Source organism: Myotis brandtii, unplaced genomic scaffold (genome assembly GCF_000412655.1).
Source record: "Myotis brandtii unplaced genomic scaffold, ASM41265v1 scaffold359, whole genome shotgun sequence".
NCBI classification, from domain to species: domain Eukaryota; kingdom Metazoa; phylum Chordata; class Mammalia; order Chiroptera; family Vespertilionidae; genus Myotis; species Myotis brandtii.
In genome coordinates this window covers 1,488,151-1,507,311 of record NW_005363802.1, presented here as the reverse complement: position 1 = coordinate 1,507,311, position 19,161 = coordinate 1,488,151, and the positions used below count along the sequence as shown (strand labels likewise).

The window sequence follows — 19,161 nt, the reverse complement described above, 5'->3', positions numbered from 1 at the left end:
CTGTGGGCTGGCCCTGTGCCTCTCATCCAGGTAAGATCCCAGCGCTTGTGGGGTGGCCTCTCATCAGCACTCTGTGCCTATGCCAGCTCATTCTCTCCACTTCTGGGAATTCTTCCCTCCCTGACCCTCTAGGCCAGTGGTTCTCAACCTTCCTAATGCTGAAACCCTTTAATACAGTTCCTCATGTTGTGGTGACCCCCAACCATAAAATTATTTTCATTGCTACTTCATAACTGAAATTTTGCTACTGTTAGGAATCGTAATGTAAATATCTGATATGCAGGATGTATTTTCATTGTTACAAATTGAACATAATTAAAGCAGAGTGATTAATCACAAAAACAATATGTAATTATATATGTGTTTTTCGATGGTCTTAGGCGACCCCTGTGAAAGGGTCTGTCGATCCCCAAAGGGGTCGCGACCCACAGGTTGAGAACTTCTCTAGGCCCAAGGAGGGTTAACAGCATGGCCCCATAACTAGCCCAGGGAACTACACCATCTTTTGTGGCTACCCTACATGAGTTACCCTTTATTAGAGGGTTCTTCAGTGACTGAAATGGGGGAACTCCATCTGCTGCCTGCTTGGACCCCAAGTACTGCTGATAGATGTATAGATCAGATTGTACCCAGGGGTAGTCATCAACAGGTTCTGATGGAGGGCTCCTTCTGTGCCTTCTGTGAGGGGTAGAGAAAAGAGGTGGGCTTTCAAGTTAATTTGAGGATTTGAAAGAATTTTTTTAAAACTTGGAGTAGGAAGAATAGTGAAGTTTGCATTTGCATGCATTAAATTCTGAAATTTGAGAGTCAGGATTACTCTTAGTTCATTCCAAAGAATTAATATACTATTAACTACATGTGTACAAAAAAAAGAGAAAGAACAATTTAAAATCTCCTTAGCTGCTTTTGCTAAGTGAAATGAGAAAACTTACTGTTGATAATCACTAGGCTTTTTTACCTTCTTAGGCATAGCTCAGCCATCTCCTGAGCTGATAAATTTGCAGAAACAGTTAAAGAAAGCAGAAGCTACTATCGTGTTAGGGCATAAGGAGTTTGAAAACCACAAGGAAGCTATGCACAGACAGCTGCAAAGTGAAGTGAGTACTGCTCTTTGGTTGGCCAGCTGTTAGGCCAGTCCACTGTGTACACATGTAAACTTGGCATATGTCATGCCATTGTAAATCAGATTGATTTTAACATCAAAAATTACCCCCCCCCCACTATGCTAAGGTATCCTTTTCATCTGAGAAAATGCTCGAGTGATATGACTATATTCATAACAGTAATAAAATCCCGAGGAAAGCAAACTCATATAAATACAAAATTGACCAAGTCCCAGTGGTGCCCACTAGTGTGTCTCTTGGTTCTTGCCCCTGTGACTTAGAACTATTGACACACTCTGATGTTTGCCTCATGCCCTGTAGAGCTGTTCTTTGAGATGAGTGAAAATGGAGGTGGGAAACTTTTGTGCTCTGTTGTTTTCTAGGGCCCTGTGGATTACAGGCATAAAGCTGTTCAGAATGGGCAAAACGGAAAAGAGAATAAGCCCAATAAAAGACTTGTTCCTTTTGAAGTGAACTGGGATTTCTTTTACATTGATTTCTTTCCCTTCTCTAAATCTTTTCAGATTGAGCATTCTGCAAAGCTGAAGGCCCAGATAATAGATTATGATGCCTCTGTAAAGAGTTTAAATATGCAAGTGGCTGACTTAAAATTGCAACTGAAACAAACTCAGACAGGTTAGAAACATTTTTAACCTATAAATGTGTACATGTATGTGTAAAACTTCTGATGTGTGTGGAAATATAATGATCATTACTGAAATTTTAGTACTTCTCAGTAGGGGAAAAGCCATAGAAATAAGCCATCTTAGAAGTAAAATTCCCTGTCCATTTCAGGAATACCAACCGGTCATCAGCTAATGTGACTTGCTTTTATAAGTTCCCCTGTGGCTTGGGAGAGTCTTATACCCCAAACAGAAAGGTGTGGTGATGATGTACCTCAAATTTATTATGGACCTAGGCTTTTCTTTTATATTTGTTACCCCGATAATAAGATCAATCTGACTCTTTAGTGGTTTTACATGTTCCTTGAGAGATGAGTAAGCATATGGGAGAAGTGGGTGGCTTTTGTCACATTGGCATACATAACATTGATTATATATAATGTTTTTGTTTTTGCACCCTGATTTTGAGGTTAGTTGATTGACCTTGGGCACATTTAACTGGGACACATCAGACACTTGGAAGGGTTACTGCTATTATGTTGTTATTGCATGTTTTCCATGAGGATGCGTGCTATCTGCCCCTTCCGACTTCATAACTGAAGCTGAGCTACCTGTTTTGCTGCTTTGAAGCTCAGAGGAAGTTTCTCTGTGTTAGCAGTTGAACTAGTTTCCACACTTCTTGGTCTTGAGCCTCCCTCAGTTCCTGTTTGCACTCTTTCCTCCTCAGTTCTTGCTCTCTTCTCCCACACTAGTTTTGTTTTTATCTCTACTCATTTCTACTCCTTCCTGTTCCTTATTTCCTCTCAATTTGCCAAACTGCCCACAGCTGAAATCACAGTGATCTCGAATGATGAAAAATAGTTTGATGGAACCTTTTCAAACACATTCATTACTCTGGAGGCATTGCCGGAGAGTAGCCGCCACAAGACTGGCTGTGCATGTACTGGCTTTGCTTAGGGAGTCCCAGCGTCTATACACCTCACTCACTACTTGTGTGACCCAGCCTCAGCCCCTACCTGTAATGTGGGAGGAGGAAAGTTGTTAGCCTTGTTGTGGCTGCAGGTCCACACACCCTTTTCTGAAACTTGGGCCCTACAGTGGTTTTGCCACAGCCCTGGGAGTTCCTTTAGTGAACCATGTTTGCAGTCAAATGTATGACTGTCCTTGCTGGGTAGAATAAATAAAGATTATGAAAGGATTTGCATCAGTTCAGGTCAAGTTTATCAACCAAGTGAGTTCAGGTCTGCTTAGGCTTTGCAACCAAATAAATTATGAATAAGTTCTCAGAGCTTTTTAGATATTAAGATTGTGTATTATGGATCGTGAAATAATAATTATGTATTAAGAAAGAAGGCCTATGAAGCTGTAGCTGGTACATAAAAGCTCCCAATAAATGCTAATAAATAATTAGTATTACCATGGCTTCAGAAATTGTTTAGTGTGCATGTTTGTTCTTATTACTACCTCCTTTCATTTTTCAAAAAATAATTCTCAAGCATATTTGAATTTTCTCTGCTCATTCATCACATTATCTCTGTAACCTGCAGCCCTAGAGAATGAAGTGTACCGCAATCCAAAGACAGCTCTGTTCTCTCGTTCTGCCAGCGGATTCATGGGGCCTCCTAAGGATGAAAGAAACAGGAATCTCTTGAAAAACCTTCTCAAACAGGAACAGCTGATGGCAGACACAATTGCAGCAAGGGTCTTAAATTATACAAATGCAAGCACGGATGGTAGCTCCCCAGATTCTGAAATTGAGTTTGTAGCCAGCACCAAAGCAAGAATGAAAGAGCTAGAGCGTGAGGCTGAAAGCTTAGAAAAAGCTTTCCTAGATTACCGTGATAGAGTTGGTCAGTACCCTGCCACTAGAAGCCCAGTAACATCCAGGAGTCTGCCACCTGTGCACTTGGAAGAAACTCTCAAGAACATCCTTTCGGGTTCCTCAGAAAGACGTATTTTTGCAGAGGAAGCAGCTATGCCCAAGAATCCTGCAGGCGGCGTGGTAGAAGCGCTGGGCGATGCAGTCTCATGGCTCTGCAGAGGCTCTAACAGACGCCTTTCCTCCACTCCTCTTGCTAGACGAAGCCTTGAAAGTGAAATGTATCTGGAAGGTAAGCTTTTGCAGAAAGGGTTGCAGGACTTGGATGGTCCTCAGTGAACCTCTTATCTGAGTAAGAGGGAACCCTAGACAGGAGGAAGGAGCGGAAAGCTCGTGCTTGGCTGAGCCTCGGAAAGCCCAGGGCCTGAGAAATCTCTAGTTGTGTCCTCACTGCACCTCTGGTTGCCTGCTTACCAGCAGCTTCTCTCCTATGGCACAACATTGGTGTGGGAAGCAATGGGATAGAGTGGCAAGTTCCAGCATTTTGCTTGGCATGCAGCTGTGTTCAGAGAATAACAATGGCTTTCCCCTTAATACTGATTAGTTTTATACATTTTATTGTAATCACTGCAATTTCATTTAGGTGCTTGAATCGTTAATGCTATAGGTCATTTATACATCATACTCAACTGTTTGCAAGGATAGATAACAATTTCTTTTCAAACTAATAGAACTTAGAAACCACGTAGCTTTTTTTCTCTGTGTAATTTATTCTTGCCCTGATATCTTCTGCCCCTTAGGTCTGTGCCAACCCCAAGTTGCTTTTCCCAGTTCTTGTCCAGAAAGAATGCTCCAGACTTCACCAACTGAGTCTAGGCACAGCCTCTCCTTCCATTCGCTCTCGAGCTCTCTGGAGCAGAAAGCCGAGTAAGTCCCATGTTCTGATTGGCCCAGCCAAGTCTGGTTAGCTGAATGGGGTCTCAGCCCTGACTTGTGTGGTGTTTATATTTATTTATTTTTAAAAAAATGTATTTTTATTGATTTCAGAGAGGAAGGGAGGGGGGAGAGAGAAAAAATACAAACATCAATGATGAGAGAGAATCATTGATCGGCTGCTGCCTCCTGCACACCCCCTACTGGGGATCGAGTCTGCAACCCGGGCATGTGCCCTTGACCAGAATCAAACCCGGGACCCTTCGGTTCGCTGGCCAACCCTTCAGTCCGCTCGCTGATGCTCTATCTACTGAGCAAAACCAGCTAGGGCTTGTGTGGTGTTTTAAAGTGACGCTCAGGACCACGTGGAGTTTAGAATTTGCAGTTAGATTGCAAGATGATGTGTGATCTTTGAGAATCTGAATTACTTGGAGAAAATTCCTCTTAGTAAATAAGTAATTTCTCTTTGTTTGCTAAACCTGATGTGTGCACTATGGTGGCAATAAGCATCTTCATAGTTCCATGAATAGACTCGGTGTATAGAGATAAAAAAAGCAACATACAAAACCTGCAAAAGCAAATAAATTCAGTTTATTTTTAAACTTGAAGTAGTTTCACGCATCATTGAAAAGTCATTTAAAAATATTTTGGGCCTGGCTGGTGTGGCTTGAGCATTGCCCCATGAACCAGGAGGTCACGGTTCCATTCCTGGTCAGAGCACATGCCTGGGTTGCGGGCTTGATCTCTGGTAGGGGGCGTGAGGAAGCAGCCGATCAATGATTCTCTCTCATCATTGATGTTTCTCTCCTTCTCTCTCTGAAATCAATAAAAACACTTTAAAAAATATTTTGGTATTTAAGTCCAAACAAAGAAAATTCTAATTTGTCTATTGAGATAAATTCTGAATTGATAGTGGGTTGTAGGGTCTGACTATTGAAGCAGAATGGAGTAGATGTATGTAGAAGCTGGGCTGTGGGTCACCCAGGCTGGGATTGAGTCACATGTGGGACTCCTGTCTGTGCCTGATCCTTATGGAGGGAGACTCTGATTCCTTAGTTCTGTTCTCTAGGCTGGACATCTATCTGCATATCGATTCAGTCCCAGTGTACAGAGTTGAAAACTGGTGCATGTACCCATCATGTTTCTAATGCATGTAATGTATATGTATTTACATTGCTCTCTCATGATAAAACCAAGAGGAGAAACAGGACACCCATGTGGGAGTTAGGGCTTGTAGTATTGCATCTTCAGCTGACTCATGTTGATTCTGTATAGAATTCGTTCTTTTCAAAAAATATTTTGTGGTTCTTGAAGAAATAAACAGCATTGAGAGTGTCAACAATAGTGCCTGCCTCACAGTGTAAGGTGGTTCTGCAGAGTGCCCGAGCTAATGTCTTGATTGCTGGGAATGATGCCTGGTGCATGGAGAGTGCCCAGTGCAGGGCAGCTCTCATTCTCACTGAGCACAGTTCATTCTCTAGAGCCTTTTCCAGAGTCTAAAAGGCTTTTCATAGTCCTGTGCTCTTGGTTTTGCCCTATTATAGCTTCACACTCATGAATTTTTTCCAACCTAGTCTTTATCAAAGACAAACTGAAGTTCAAGACAGAAGTGAATTTTCAGATGTGGATGAACTATCTTTTAAGGATAATGAGGAACTTGAATCATCTTTTGAATGTAAGTTCAAATTTAAGTACTGGTTTTTAAAAGTTGAAAATGTAGAAAGCTTAAGTTTTGGTGAAATATACCCATTGTTATAAAAATCAAACCGGTTATAAATTACGACATTTGTATTTTGTGATAAAAACATATATTGCTTCGTTTTTATATCAAAGATTTTCAAGGGGACATTTGAGTTCCATTTTTTTTAAAAATTTCAGGATAACGAATAATTTCAAAGTTGGAGCTAGTCCCATAAGTGAACCCTTCACTTAATTTGCCAAGTTTGGGATTACTTCAGATTTAAAATAAGTGATTTTTAAATTTGTTTTATTTCTTTTTATGGACTATGAAGATGCCAAGTTATTTCCTTTAAGTTATACAGATTCTGTCGACTGCCTCAGATGTAGAAAACTCATTCTTAGTGAAAGAATGGAGGTGAAAGTACATTAGCTTCCTTGTCTGGAAACTGGAGTCCTTGTTCTGTAGGAGCCTACTGCTTAAGTACAAAATTGGGATGTAGAGTCAGTTAGCTCTGAGGTTCTCTCCAGCCTGGGAAATCTTTATATTTGTATGTAACCTACCATTTCGCCATTGAGCTTCATCACCAAGTCTGAAAGTATATTTTGAACAATTAAATGAAAGGCCTTAGTAAAACTTAGAAATTTTTTGCAGCTAACCTTAACAATTGTGTTAACGCCTTGCTATTTAAATGGAGTTCAAATAATTGTCAGCAAGCCAGGTGAATTCTTCTGTCACTTTCCTGTTGGGTTAGGAATCTAGTTTTGAAAACAAATCTAATTCTTTAAGAACACTTCGAGAAGCAAATACATTGGCGAGTGGTTATGCTGAAACGTCTTAGGATTAATTCTGTAGGGAACATTCTGGCCTGGTTGCTTTGGTTGAGACTTGAGCGTTCCGCGATGAGTTAACTGCTACACTGCACTGCCTTCTCTTGCTGTTGCAGCGGACATGCCAATGCAGTTTGAAGTGAATGGCCTCCACCCTGGTGGCGACATGTCTTCCTTGGGCGCGGCTGCAGCCGCTCTGCCTAACAGATCTCTCTCCTCTCAGTATCCAAGTAAGTTTTCCTTGGTGGTAACTACAGGTAGTATGATGGGTACTGAACACCAGTCTGTGCCCTGTAAGTTATTTCATGTATTGTGGGAGTACTTACTGTGAGCATAAATTATTCAAAGTCTTAGTGTTGGGGTGTTAGCAATGTTAATGACATTTCTGAAGTAACTCCCAATCTGAACATGTAAAGAGGAGAAAGCTGTGAAGGAAAGGCTTCTCATTTATTCTTCCCGGGCCAATGGCTTTTAATATGTTTTCCTTGTCCAAAGTCTGACAGAGCAGTTACCTTTCTGCTTAAGACACTTTAGCAAAAACCATTCCATCTTGAGAAATTAGAGTGTAACAGTGAAATGGTGGTTAATACCCATATACATCTTCAGTGTGATTGGTATGTTAATATTTGTTTCCTTCCTTCATGTCCGTAAAAATTAGGACAGAAAAACCTTTATATGTCAGTTTTCAGAAGAACTGATGATACTGGAGGAAAAGTATTTATCAGACTTGTCTGGCCCACTTTCTCTTTTCTTTTAGCTTCTCCAGCTTACCCACTTCCTTCACCAGTGTGGACGCACAGGGAGGAAAGCGGTAGGGGGAGACTAGAGCTTTGTTCCTGCCAGGTCCTTTTCTCCTTGAACCAAAGGGTTTAAGCCTTAAACTTGAAAGGAAATTCCTCAAGTAAAACTACCTCTTGTCCTCCCAGTGTTTGGGCAGTACTATCACACCCAAAACCTATGTGTGCAAAGCCTCTTGTAAGTAGTTTCTTGGTTTAAGTCATCATACTCAGGGATTTGAGGAATTGCTAAAAGAAGCAGGAGACTCTGAAAGGGTTGATGTTGCTGATTCCAGAGTAAATCATTCTGGAAAACTCATTCAGTGAGACTTGATCAAGAACCTTCTGTGTCCTGGGCGCTGGGCATGCTGCAGTGGGCCAACCCAAGCCCTTGCTTCATGGAGCTTCTAGTGGGGAAGTTGGACAGTCAGCCATCACCGAGGACCTCTGATGGGTACCCAGTAGTGGCAGTGGCCACCCAAGAGTGGATGTGATAGGCATTTGGCAGAGACCTGGGTGAACAGGGAATAAAAATAACAATACAATAAGGGAAACAACCGAGTTGATAGGTGTTCTGCCTCTGAGATGTAATGTAAATTATAATAATAGCTTTTAAAATTATTCTTAGTGTGTTTACATCGATGATTGAAAGATTCTCTTATATCATCATTTCCCCTGTTCATCTGGGTACAAAGAGAAATGAAAAAATCTGAAACTTGCTATCTTTGAGGTGCCCAGTGGAAATGCTGCTTTTCTTTGCTCTTACATCCAAAGAGGTTTCTGTATGTTACTCTGCATCTACAAAGTACAGTCATGCACCGCTTAACAGCTGGCATATATTCTGAGAAATGTGTCCTTCAGGGATTCATCGTAGTGCCACGATCAGAGTGCACTTATGTAAACCTAGATGGTACAGCCTCCTGTATATCCAGGCTGTGTGGTCTAGTCCAGTGGTCGGCAAACTCATTAGTCAACAGAGCCAAATATCAACAGTACAACGATTGAAATTTTTTTTGAGAGCCAAATTTTTTAAACTTAAACTATATAGGTAGGTACATTGTTCTTAATTAGGGTACTCCTAAGGCTTAGGAAGAGCCACACTCAAGGGGACAAAGAGCCGCATTTGGCTCGCAAGCCGCAGTTTGCCGACCACAGGTCTAGCCTATTGCCCCTTGGCTACAAGCCTATACAGCATGCTACTGTACAAAACACAAGATTAAATCAAGCACAAGAGAAAATGATGCCATCAAGTGACATGGTAATGAACATGAGGTATATGAGAATGCTGTCCGCACAACATGGGATGCCATTTTATAGCAAACTTTTTTTATCAGTAGAAATAATATAAAATAATGATAAAATGTATAGTGTAGTAAATACATAAACCAGTGACATGGCCATTTATTATCATTATCAAGTATTAGGTACTAGATGTAGTTATATGATTGGTAGCACAGTGGATTAGTTTGCATCAGCATCTCCGCAGACACATGAGTAATGTGTTGCGTTACGTTACCATGTGGTGATGGCTGCACCACTAGGCAACAGTGATTTTTCAGCTCCATTATAATCTTATGGGACCACCATCATATATGTGGTCTGTTGTTGATCGAAATTTTGTTATGCAGTACATGACTGTATTCTCAGCAAAGATGTAGTCCTTTTTTTCTTTATCTTTTAAAGTCAAGCAACCAAACAGCATTTCTATTTTGAGGTTGTTAGTTTTTTCATGTGATGAAGTGATGCCATTTAGGAGTAACCATTCTTCCAGCAGCAAGGAGGAGATTGCATTTCTGTCTGTGGAAATGAGCAGCTGTCTCCTCTGATATTTGAATTTCATAACCAGGACTATGAGACCGAGAAGACTGTGTTTCCTCTGTCCTGTTGATAAAACTAACTCAATTCCTGACAGGGACTTGGAACAGGGCAGAACACAAACCTTTAAAGTCCTCTGGTGAACCTGTGAGTTTGTCTCTTAGCATTGCTGGGGGGAAAGTTTAGCCGGAGGAGAAAGGCAAGCATAATGCTCTGTGGGATTGACATTGAGTTAAACCTGTGACACGTGGGGACTTGTGCTTTGAGCTAGAGCAGTGGTTCTCAACTTTGGCTGCACATTAGAATCACCTGGGAATCTTTTATTTTTATTTATTTTATTTGTAGCTCAGTGGTTCTCAACCTTGGCTGCATATTAGAATCACCTGGGAATCTTTTTAAAATCCTGATTTCTGGGCCTCATCCTCCGGAAAGTCTGTTTCTTTGTTACTAATGTTGTGGCCCCACCCCATCACAAAGAAACAGAATTTCTGGAGGATGAGGCCCAGAAATCAGGATTTTAAAAAGATTCCCAGGTGATTCTAATATGAAGCCAAGGTTGAGAACCACTGAGCTAGAGGGAATAGACAAATAATTTAAAGCCCAGAACAATAGATGTAGGACAGATAGATAACATGGTTGTGACAAGGCAGGTACAAAATACTGTGAATGTTGTGGGGAGGTAACTGTCACTTTAGAAATAAGAAGGACCTCACCGAGAAGGAGGCACTTAAGTGGGGGCTTGCTCAGGGTTAGGGTTTTATGGGAGAGGTGGGAGGAAGGGAGTGTTAGGTTAGGGAGAGAGTGAAAGCAAAGCACAGAACAAGGGAGGGTACAGTTGGATTCAGCAAACAGTGTGTCTGCTGCTTAAGATGCAGTGTTCCCAGTGCAGAAGAAGTGTGCTATAGCAAGTCAGTCCAGAAAAAACAAACAAACAAAACAGATTGTCAGAGCCCAGAGTGCAGTGGGTCTGGGCTCCACCAGAACAGATACAGCAATAGAAATCCAGGTCTTCTCTTCAGGAAATGACAGGTGCTGATGAAGGTGGGTTGCTTGAAGGCAGGGACTAATGTCAGGGAGAGCACACTGACTAGGTTATTTTAGCCGCAGCTATCTAGGTAAATGGTGAGAGGGACTCTAATTGCGGCAAGGTGGGGAGTTAGAACCTGTAAGCCCTGGTGGCTGAGTGAATGTAGTGTAGAAAGGCATGATTAAAGGGACAGGAATGGTAACTTCAGGTGTGAAGGTGATGTGGGATTTTCGTGTGTTGATGGCAGGGAACTGGTCAGAAACGTGGATGTGAGGCTGGGGGAGAGAGGACTAGAGAAATAGCCGTGGGAATGATCAGGGCAGAGCCGATAGCTGAAACCCTAGGAAAGGATCAGCCCAGGGGAAGTGGGGAATGACGGTGAGATGATTAGGGGGGTGAAGGGGTGGAGTGCTGGTTTTGTACTGGGTGGGAGAGGCTTGGGCGCCTTTGTGGGAGTCAGGGGAAGAGTTATAAATTAGGGACTAATGGTTAATTCAGAATCCTAAATGGAGTTAGATTATAACCAATTGTGGAGGCAGAAATGCAGGGCTTGGGGAGGGCAGAGGAAGGAGAAGGGGGTGAGGAGGATAAAGAAATGTGATATGGAGGGGAGGACAGTTGAAGTTGTTTGTGATAAAGGTGACTTGTGTTCATCTCAGTAAAGTAAAAGGCAGGTGCCATGGCAGGAGTGGGGCTGGGGGCTGCGAGACCGTGAAGTTGGATCAGCAGGCCAACACAGTCAACTGAGAATGGAACAGGGGCACCTGCAAACCAGTCCTGCATTTGTTGGAAAAACTGATGCTGGAAGCTACCTGCTCTTTATTTTCTGCCCCTTTAGGTGCAGATGAGAAAGAAGTTAGAGAAGAGAGTGAAGAAGAAAGAATATGGAACATGCTGAAAGAACAAAAGCAGAGAGAAGAAAAAAGGCAAAGTGAACAGAAAGCTTTGGAAAAGGAACGAAGAGAACTAGAAAAACTGGATCAAGAAAGGGTAATAGTTATAGCTTAGTTCTCCATGTTAGTTTCTGCATGGCACACCTTTATTGTGAGTCTTTAGTGTCCCCTAAAGACATAGCAGTAGGGTAACTTTCAAAAAACCTGCTGCAGGCATCCCGATCCTCTCCTGTGCTTCAGCGCACTGAGAAGGGGAGCTTTGCAAGCCTGTGGGCATGCATTCTCAACTGGTCCTAAAAACACACCTGGAAAGGGGGTGGACTCTGCTTTGCTGTAGATCTTTCCTGTGTAAGTGGGGTTTCCAGGTCAGTTGGCTGGGACCAGAGGAAACCCGGGAGGTGGCTTCCTCAGGCTGCCCTGCCCTCCTCCCTCCTGATTGTCTTTGCCCTTCTATGTCTGGATTCTGGTCCCAGACAGATGGATTACTCTGCCACTTTGCATGCCTGCTGGACCTTACATAGATTAATCTTCCGTATCATGTTCCTTGAACTCCTGGTTCATTTGGTCTAGAGCACAAGACCCTTTAGGCAAAGTAATCCCATCCTTCATTACATGACTTGTCTGTCCCCCTTTGATGGTAGCAATGACTTCAATGAAAAAAAAAAAGGAAATGGTTTTCTGGTGTGTACATTTTACGTAAAGAATCAGAGTTATATATAGTATTAAGTGTTTTTAAAATGTATGTATTTCCTATTTTGCTGGCCATCTATTTGACAGCGGATAATTGAAGAGTCTTTGAAGACTGAAATGGAGAAAGAATTAGAAGAGAGTGTTCAAGAAGAAATGAAAGACAAATCTGCTTGTGGTGAAAATGCTTTGGAGAAATATATGAAAATCATCCAGGAGGACCAAGACCCCAAGACGGTGGATAAGGTACTGATGCTGTAAACGGGAGGTTTGTGGGTGGGGGTGCGAGGGCTTCTGTGGTTTGTTAGAAAACTTTGGGATTGGAGTCTGCCTTCTCTATCCCATTGTATGCCGTAAGTGTCTGTAGATCAGCGGTTCTCAACCTGTGGGTTGCGACCCCTTTGGGGGTCGAACGACCCTTTCATAGGGGTCGCCTAAGACCATCGGAAAATACATATATAATTACATATTGTTTTTGTGATTAATCACTATGCTTTAATTATGTTCAATTTGTAACAATGAAAATACATCCTGCATATCAGATATTTACATTACGATTTATAACAGTAGCAAAATTACAGTTATGAAGTAGCAACGAAAATAATTTTATGGTTGGGGGTCACCACAACATGAGGAACTGTATTAAAGGGTCGCGGCATTAGGAAGGTTGAGAACCACTGCTGTAGATGCAAGCGGCGGATCTTCCCCATATGCCACACACATCTATAAAAAAAATGTTTTCCCTAAGTGGAAGCCCTGGCCAACTTTAAAATCATTTTTTCGTGAGAATTTTCAGCTGAAAATATTTAAGAACACCTGAATTGTGAGTAATATATTTATTTTTATAGTATTCATTGCAAATTGGTTTTTTAAACTCATAATATCGTGGTGTGTGGGGATGGTTTCCATTTTGGATGTGTGGCAATTAACTGGCTATTGGAGACAAAAAGATAAAAGCAGAGGAAATCCAAAGTTCAAATGTAGCCTCAAGTCTCTTAAGTGTATTACATTCTTGACAAAATTTTATCGCTTTTGCTTGGGTAAAAGGTTGAACAGATCTTGATTTGTCAATGTTGAGATGTCTCATTATTTTCAGAACAAGAATGAAATTAATGATATTTCTATCAATAATGAATGCATTGGTACTATCTAAGACATGAATATGTTACATAAGTCTGGAATACTATGGCTGTTGAGAATGCACACGGGATAGTTTGAGCTTGCTAAATTTCATGTCTAAAAGTCACCTTTTTGGACTCTTAAATTATATTTCAAAAAGTTCTCAGAGATATCAGAAGTCTTTAATAAAATTAATACATTAATACATATCTAATTTCAAAATTATTCTTCCCCCTCTTTATCAGAGCTCAATAAGGAGTGTTGGAGAAGGCTCGCAAGTGGAAACGCTGCCCTCTAGTGACAAAGATGAAAGGTACGCTTTCCCTACCATTGTGTTCTTACCCAAACCATTATCAGATTGCTGGCTTTTCAGCAATGGCACCATTCAGATGTAGTCTGCCTTTAAGAAATTATTGAACTAATCAAATTACTGACATCAAAACAAATCTGTTGCATGTTGAAGTTTTGATATTGCTACTGATACAAATTAAGTGAGGGCAGAAACCCCACAGGGAAGGAATAGGAACATTAGAAAAGTCCCCAAATGAATTGACTTTTATTTAACAAATTTTTTGTCTTTCCCTAATTTAGTTTCACAGGCCTGCCTCATGAAGAACCAGATGACTTTTGGTAAACACATGTGTTGCCCAGCTTCTTTCTCATGTAACACAATAAAAGGCCTATGTTCTCTGTAATAAACAGAATTCTCAATAAAAATTGTTTGTGCAATTCAGCGTGGTTTCTTTTTCACCATTTTATTTGGTACTCAAGTGTATAAACCAAAAATAATCTAGTCAAGAGATTTTCTAATTTCTTTTCAGAATTCCTAATTCTTAGGCTTTTCATTACTCTAGAATGAGCTGCTAAGGGTTTTTCCCCTGTTACTGTGTTAGATTTTATTTCTTTGAAAACTTATTGGTCAAATTCTAATCCTGCATTTTGGAAGTTTCTTCTGTGTTTTCTGCTCTCCAGAGTTGGGCTACTGCCTGTCAAACTGGAGGGCATCTTCCCCAGTCCTATCCTTCTGATTTGTCCCTCAAAATAAAGACAGGTTTTCCATTCTAGGCTTCCGAAATCGTACAGTACACTGGGCTTTGCTTCTGACATCTTTGTCTTGAGAATGAACCCAAACCCTGAGATGGTAAGAAGAGAAGATAACATTTACTGGCACTTACTGTGTGCCAGGTACACTTTAAACCTATACCTGTATTAACTAACTTAATGCTCATATCAGCCATATGAAGTGTAGATACCGTGACTGTCCACATTTTACAGATTAGGGAACATGGGGCACAGAGGTTAGAGACTTGACCAAGGTCTTGTAACGGTCCAGTTGTGCAGCCAGGACTCAGGTGTTGAGACCAGCACTGCCTCTAGCCTAGGACCTGGAATGGCTCAGTCACTAGAGATGCTCCTCTCCAGGATGACCTTTAGAAACTGCACTTCACTCAAACGCAGCACCAGCATAACTTCCACACAGGTAAGAGGAGACCCGTTTGCTGCTGCCCCCCGTTTCTTCATCTTTGTACTCCTGCAGCTCTCAGTCCAGCAACTTGCTGTGGGAGCATCTCGGGGAAAGTTCTTTAACGACACTGCCATTATGGTCACTAAAAGTGCATCCAGGACTGCTCTGGGGGTGAACAACCATCTAGGTTTGCCTGGACTGGGGCATTGTGTGGAAGCGTGGGACTTGGTTGAAAAGTCTGTGAGGAGGATTCTCTGAAAGGTTGGAGGCCTCTAGGGGATTCTTGCCAAAGGCAGCAGACCCTGCCTTGACTTTTCCAAACAAGTCTAAGCCCCCGGGTGTTTTACTGAAATGTTTATATTTAGACTTCAAAACATCCTTGTTTTAAAGACATTATAAATACATGTTTTCTTAAAAATACCCTACTAATAACATCTAAAGATAATTTTAATTCAGACTATTGCAATGAAAGCCTAAGGAGACAGGCAAACAAGGCTGTCTGGTTCCTTTAGCTACACAGTCCCTTAACCCTCTCACAAAAAAAAACATGTCAAAAGAATCATCTGTCACTCAGGATCTGCTGGTCAGTCATAGCAGGGCATTGCCCGGGACATGAGACTCAGTATTGATGACCACGCAGCTCCTAATACAGGAAGGATTTGTCTGGTCAATTCCAGGAAAATTCTAGAGCCGAACATTTTCCTTTACAAATACAAGCTGGGCTGCATTGTTTGTGCCAGTGATACTTGTCTGGCCCTTAAGTTCTATAACAAAGTGGTTGCCTTTCAAACCTTTGTGATTGCGCCTTTGTTCTAGGTGATGTCCAGTAGTTGAGATGGTGTCTAGCTGTCAGTGCCCCAATGGGGATGATCACAGTCAGCACCTAGATGCAGTCTGATTGGAAGCCAGACTCTGACAGCAACTGGGAAAGTGTGTACAGTAGTTTCCTTTATCCAGTGTTTCCCTTTTGACAGTTTGTTACCCATGGTCTGAAAATATCAGATGGGAAATTCTAGAAATAATTCGTAGGTTTTAAATTGCATGTCGTCGTAAGTAGCGTGATGAAATCTCACACCATCCTACCTGGGATGTGAATCCTCCCTTTGTCCAGTGTCACCTTGCTGTATGTGCCACCTGCCAATCAGTCACTTAGTAGCCATTTCACTTATAAATCGACTGCTGAGGTAGCACAGTGTATGTGTTTAAGTCACCCTTATTTTACTTAATAATGGCCCTGAAGACATTTACATAACCTTTATTATAGTGTTGTAATTGTTCTACTTTATTGTTGTTAATCTATTGTGCCTAATTTATAAATTAAGGTTTATCCTCAGTATGTATGTACAGAAAAAACATAGTATATATAATGTTTGGTACTATCTGTGGTTTCAGGCATCCACTGAGGTTCTTGGAATGTATCACCTGCACAGAGGGTTGGACTTCTGTAGAACTCCTGGGACAAACTGGGAGATGCATATTTTTGCCTACTCCCTCTGCATTTGGCCTGGGTGTATAGCTGTGGGTGTGTGGTTTTACGCCTGGTAAGAACTGCTTCTTTGTTTGCTACAGTCCCGTGGGACTTGTGAATGTAATCACTTCTGGCTGTCAGAGGCAGGCAATCCGGGGACCTGTCCCTTGGGTGGCAGCTGCTAACACCGGGCAGAGATGTGTATATAAGCTTCTTTCTGGAAGATACTGGTGATCTGGAGCTGGTGGGGGAGGCATCCTTGGCTTCTCTAGTGTCTAGAGAGGATGTCACTTGGCCCCTAGATGTGTGCTAAATTAGAAAGAAACCAGACTCTCAGGCAGCAGCTTTTAATATATTCAAATAGACCAGTTTCAGGGAAAGCAGTACTTGGTGAATCTAGAGCTGGTTTAGAACTATTTGTATGTTATATTCTTGTGGGTTTTATGGCCATAAGCTCAGTTGGCCTTAAGAGTGGGGTGTTTGGGAGCCCATCTCAGGTGGGTCTTAAAAGATGGGGCACTAGATATGGGGTGCAAATCCTTTGCTCTTCAGGAGAACCACGGGGTCAGGGGTCCGTCCCCTCCTAATTGTATGGTGGTGTGCTGGGGATGGGGTGAGACCATGTCTCAGACTTTCCGGCCTGTTTCGATGGGGCTATTTTCTTGTTCGCTGCATGTATAAGAAGAGCTCAGCTATTTTTTGGATTTCTTTCAGAAAAACTTCCATGTATAGTGGTACATTCGGTGTGTCCATGGGAGAGAGTAGTTCAGAAATGTGCTGTTGTCACCTATCTCAAGGCAGATTCCATTTAAAGAAAAGTAAGTCATTTCTCATGTAGCATTTCAGATGGCACATTACCTAGAATGCCCAAGAATACAGATTTCGAGATGCAAGATCCCCTGCAGCCTCCCCTGCTTCTGCCTCCACAGGATGCCCTGAGTGAGTCTCTGTTTAAATCTTCCCCAGGTGGGTACAATAATGTTTATACATATTTAACATCCATGTGAGAGAGAAACCAATCAATTGCCTCCTGCATGAGTCCCAACCAGGGGATCGAACCTGAGATCTTTTGGTGTATGCGACGATGCTCCAATCAACAGCCACACCAATCGGGGCGCAATAAGTTTAAATATCAAAACAGTGAGGAAGATTAGTGGAGCAGTTTAGAAAAAGAATGTTCTTTGCCAAACCTGACTTCTATTTGCATTTTTATTTCCTCAAAACTTGGTAGTTTTACTTATCCTAAATATTTACCTTAAGCAACATCTATAATTTTTTTACATCTATAATTTTTACAAACATCTGGGAACAAATTAGCCTTGCACCAGCTAGAGAAATATGCCATTGTTTAGGAAAATATGTAAATAGCAAAGTGGATTGTCTCTTAAATGTTCTAATATTATGGCTAGCATAGCATTAAAAAGCCCTAAAAGGAGTTTTTTCCAAATTTTTATTGTGGAATTTTGGTCTTCATTTTTTAGTAGACAGTATTTTTGCTTGCTGATTTTTCTTTTTCATGATTACTATTTTTTTTTGTTAATCCACATCCAAGGATATTTTTTCCATTGCTTTTTTTTTTTTAAGAAGAGAGTGGAAAGGAGGGATGGAGGGGGGGAGAGAGAAAAAACATTGATGTGAGAGAGACACATGGATTGGTTGCCTCCTGAACACACCCTGACCAGGGCTAGGGATTGAACCTGCAACCCAGGTACATAGCCTTGACCGGGAACGGAACCTGCGACCCTCTGGTGCACAGGCCGACACTAACCAGTGAGCACATCGGCCGGGGCACTTGTTGGGTTTTTAAATGAGTGGGCCCCTCCCCTAAAATTTTGACTTTCTTTTCACCTCTTAAAAGTTATTTCACAAGGTATAACTAGATAAATGGAAACAGCTCCATCTGCTAAAGGTTTTCACATTTGTGGCATGATTACTGTTGATAATAAAGAGACTGCACGTGATCTTAGCTAGCCATGATTTACACATTTATTTAGGTGATTCATGTAACTTAAGAAATAATTACACAAATGCTACATTAACAGAAGGTATGAAGTATAGTGTGACAAACAGCAAACTAATTGGGCTCCTGATTTGGTCTCCTACTGATTGTAAATGAAGGGCGGTTATCTGGAGGCGAAAAGCTGATTATTACTAAGAAAAGTTGGAGAAAATCCAAATGTGTAATCATGCTGACAGAAGTCATTTTAAACAGACTATAAAATGAAATCTTAAGGAACAGTTTTAGCTCTGCTGCTTTAGAAAATACTGTTAGCTCTAGCCCTGGCTGGTGATTCTCTGTGGTTAGAGTGTTGCCCTTGGACTGACGGTTCACGGGTTCCATTCATGGTCAAGGGCACATACCTGGGTTGCATGCTCGATCCCTGGCCCCGGTCAGTGCATGTGTGGGAGGCAACCAATCCATGTATCTGTTTCACATCAATGTTTCTCCTCCTTTCTCCCTTCCTTCTACTCTCTCTAAAAATCAAAGGAAAAAATATCCTCGGGTGAAGATTAACAAAAAAAGAAAACACTGTTAGCTCTAGATCTTTTTAAATATTCCCCAAAAAATCTTTCAGTAGACTTCTATACCTTGGGTTTGTAAAATAGCCAATGACATATGGACCCTTATGCAGATTGTTCCTTATACTTTCCCCTAACTTAAGTTTTGTGTTCATCCCATAGGTATATTGCTTTCATTAAGTCAGAAAATGTCTATATTTTTCACAAAGAAGTGTAAAGTGTTAATGGTACTTTATGTAAAATACACCCTAGTGGGTGAGGTCATTTTCTTAAAAGAGATTTGTCAGAAATGAAACTTAGCACTCTCTTATAAGCTGGATTTCATACGAATGTGAAATCTTGATCATGCATACTATTTAAAAATGACACCATACTGAAGACGGAGAAAGAGAACATTTATGTATG

General features: G+C 41.4%; 1 protein-coding gene across 3 annotated transcripts in view; it reads left to right on the top strand.

The window, feature by feature from the left end:
• The window catches only part of OFD1 (oral-facial-digital syndrome 1), a 43,994-nt gene extending 29,957 nt beyond the window's left edge, over positions 1–14,037 (top strand). For 2 of the 3 annotated variants that reach the window (XM_014544320.1, XM_014544321.1), the window contains exons 14-23: positions 967–1,097; positions 1,628–1,739; positions 3,274–3,837; positions 4,346–4,472; positions 6,053–6,165; positions 7,103–7,216; positions 11,443–11,594; positions 12,275–12,430; positions 13,549–13,616; positions 13,895–14,037. In XM_014544320.1, coding sequence (XP_014399806.1) covers positions 967–1,097; positions 1,628–1,739; positions 3,274–3,837; positions 4,346–4,472; positions 6,053–6,165; positions 7,103–7,216; positions 11,443–11,594; positions 12,275–12,430; positions 13,549–13,616; positions 13,895–13,937 — 1,580 coding nt within the window. In that variant the 3' untranslated portion in view covers positions 13,938–14,037. The remainder of the gene's footprint in view (positions 1–966; positions 1,098–1,627; positions 1,740–3,273; positions 3,838–4,345; positions 4,473–6,052; positions 6,166–7,102; positions 7,217–11,442; positions 11,595–12,274; positions 12,431–13,548; positions 13,617–13,894) is intronic. The other variant, XM_014544319.1, reaches the window with a different exon arrangement.
• Positions 14,038–19,161: the final 5,124 nt, after the last annotated feature.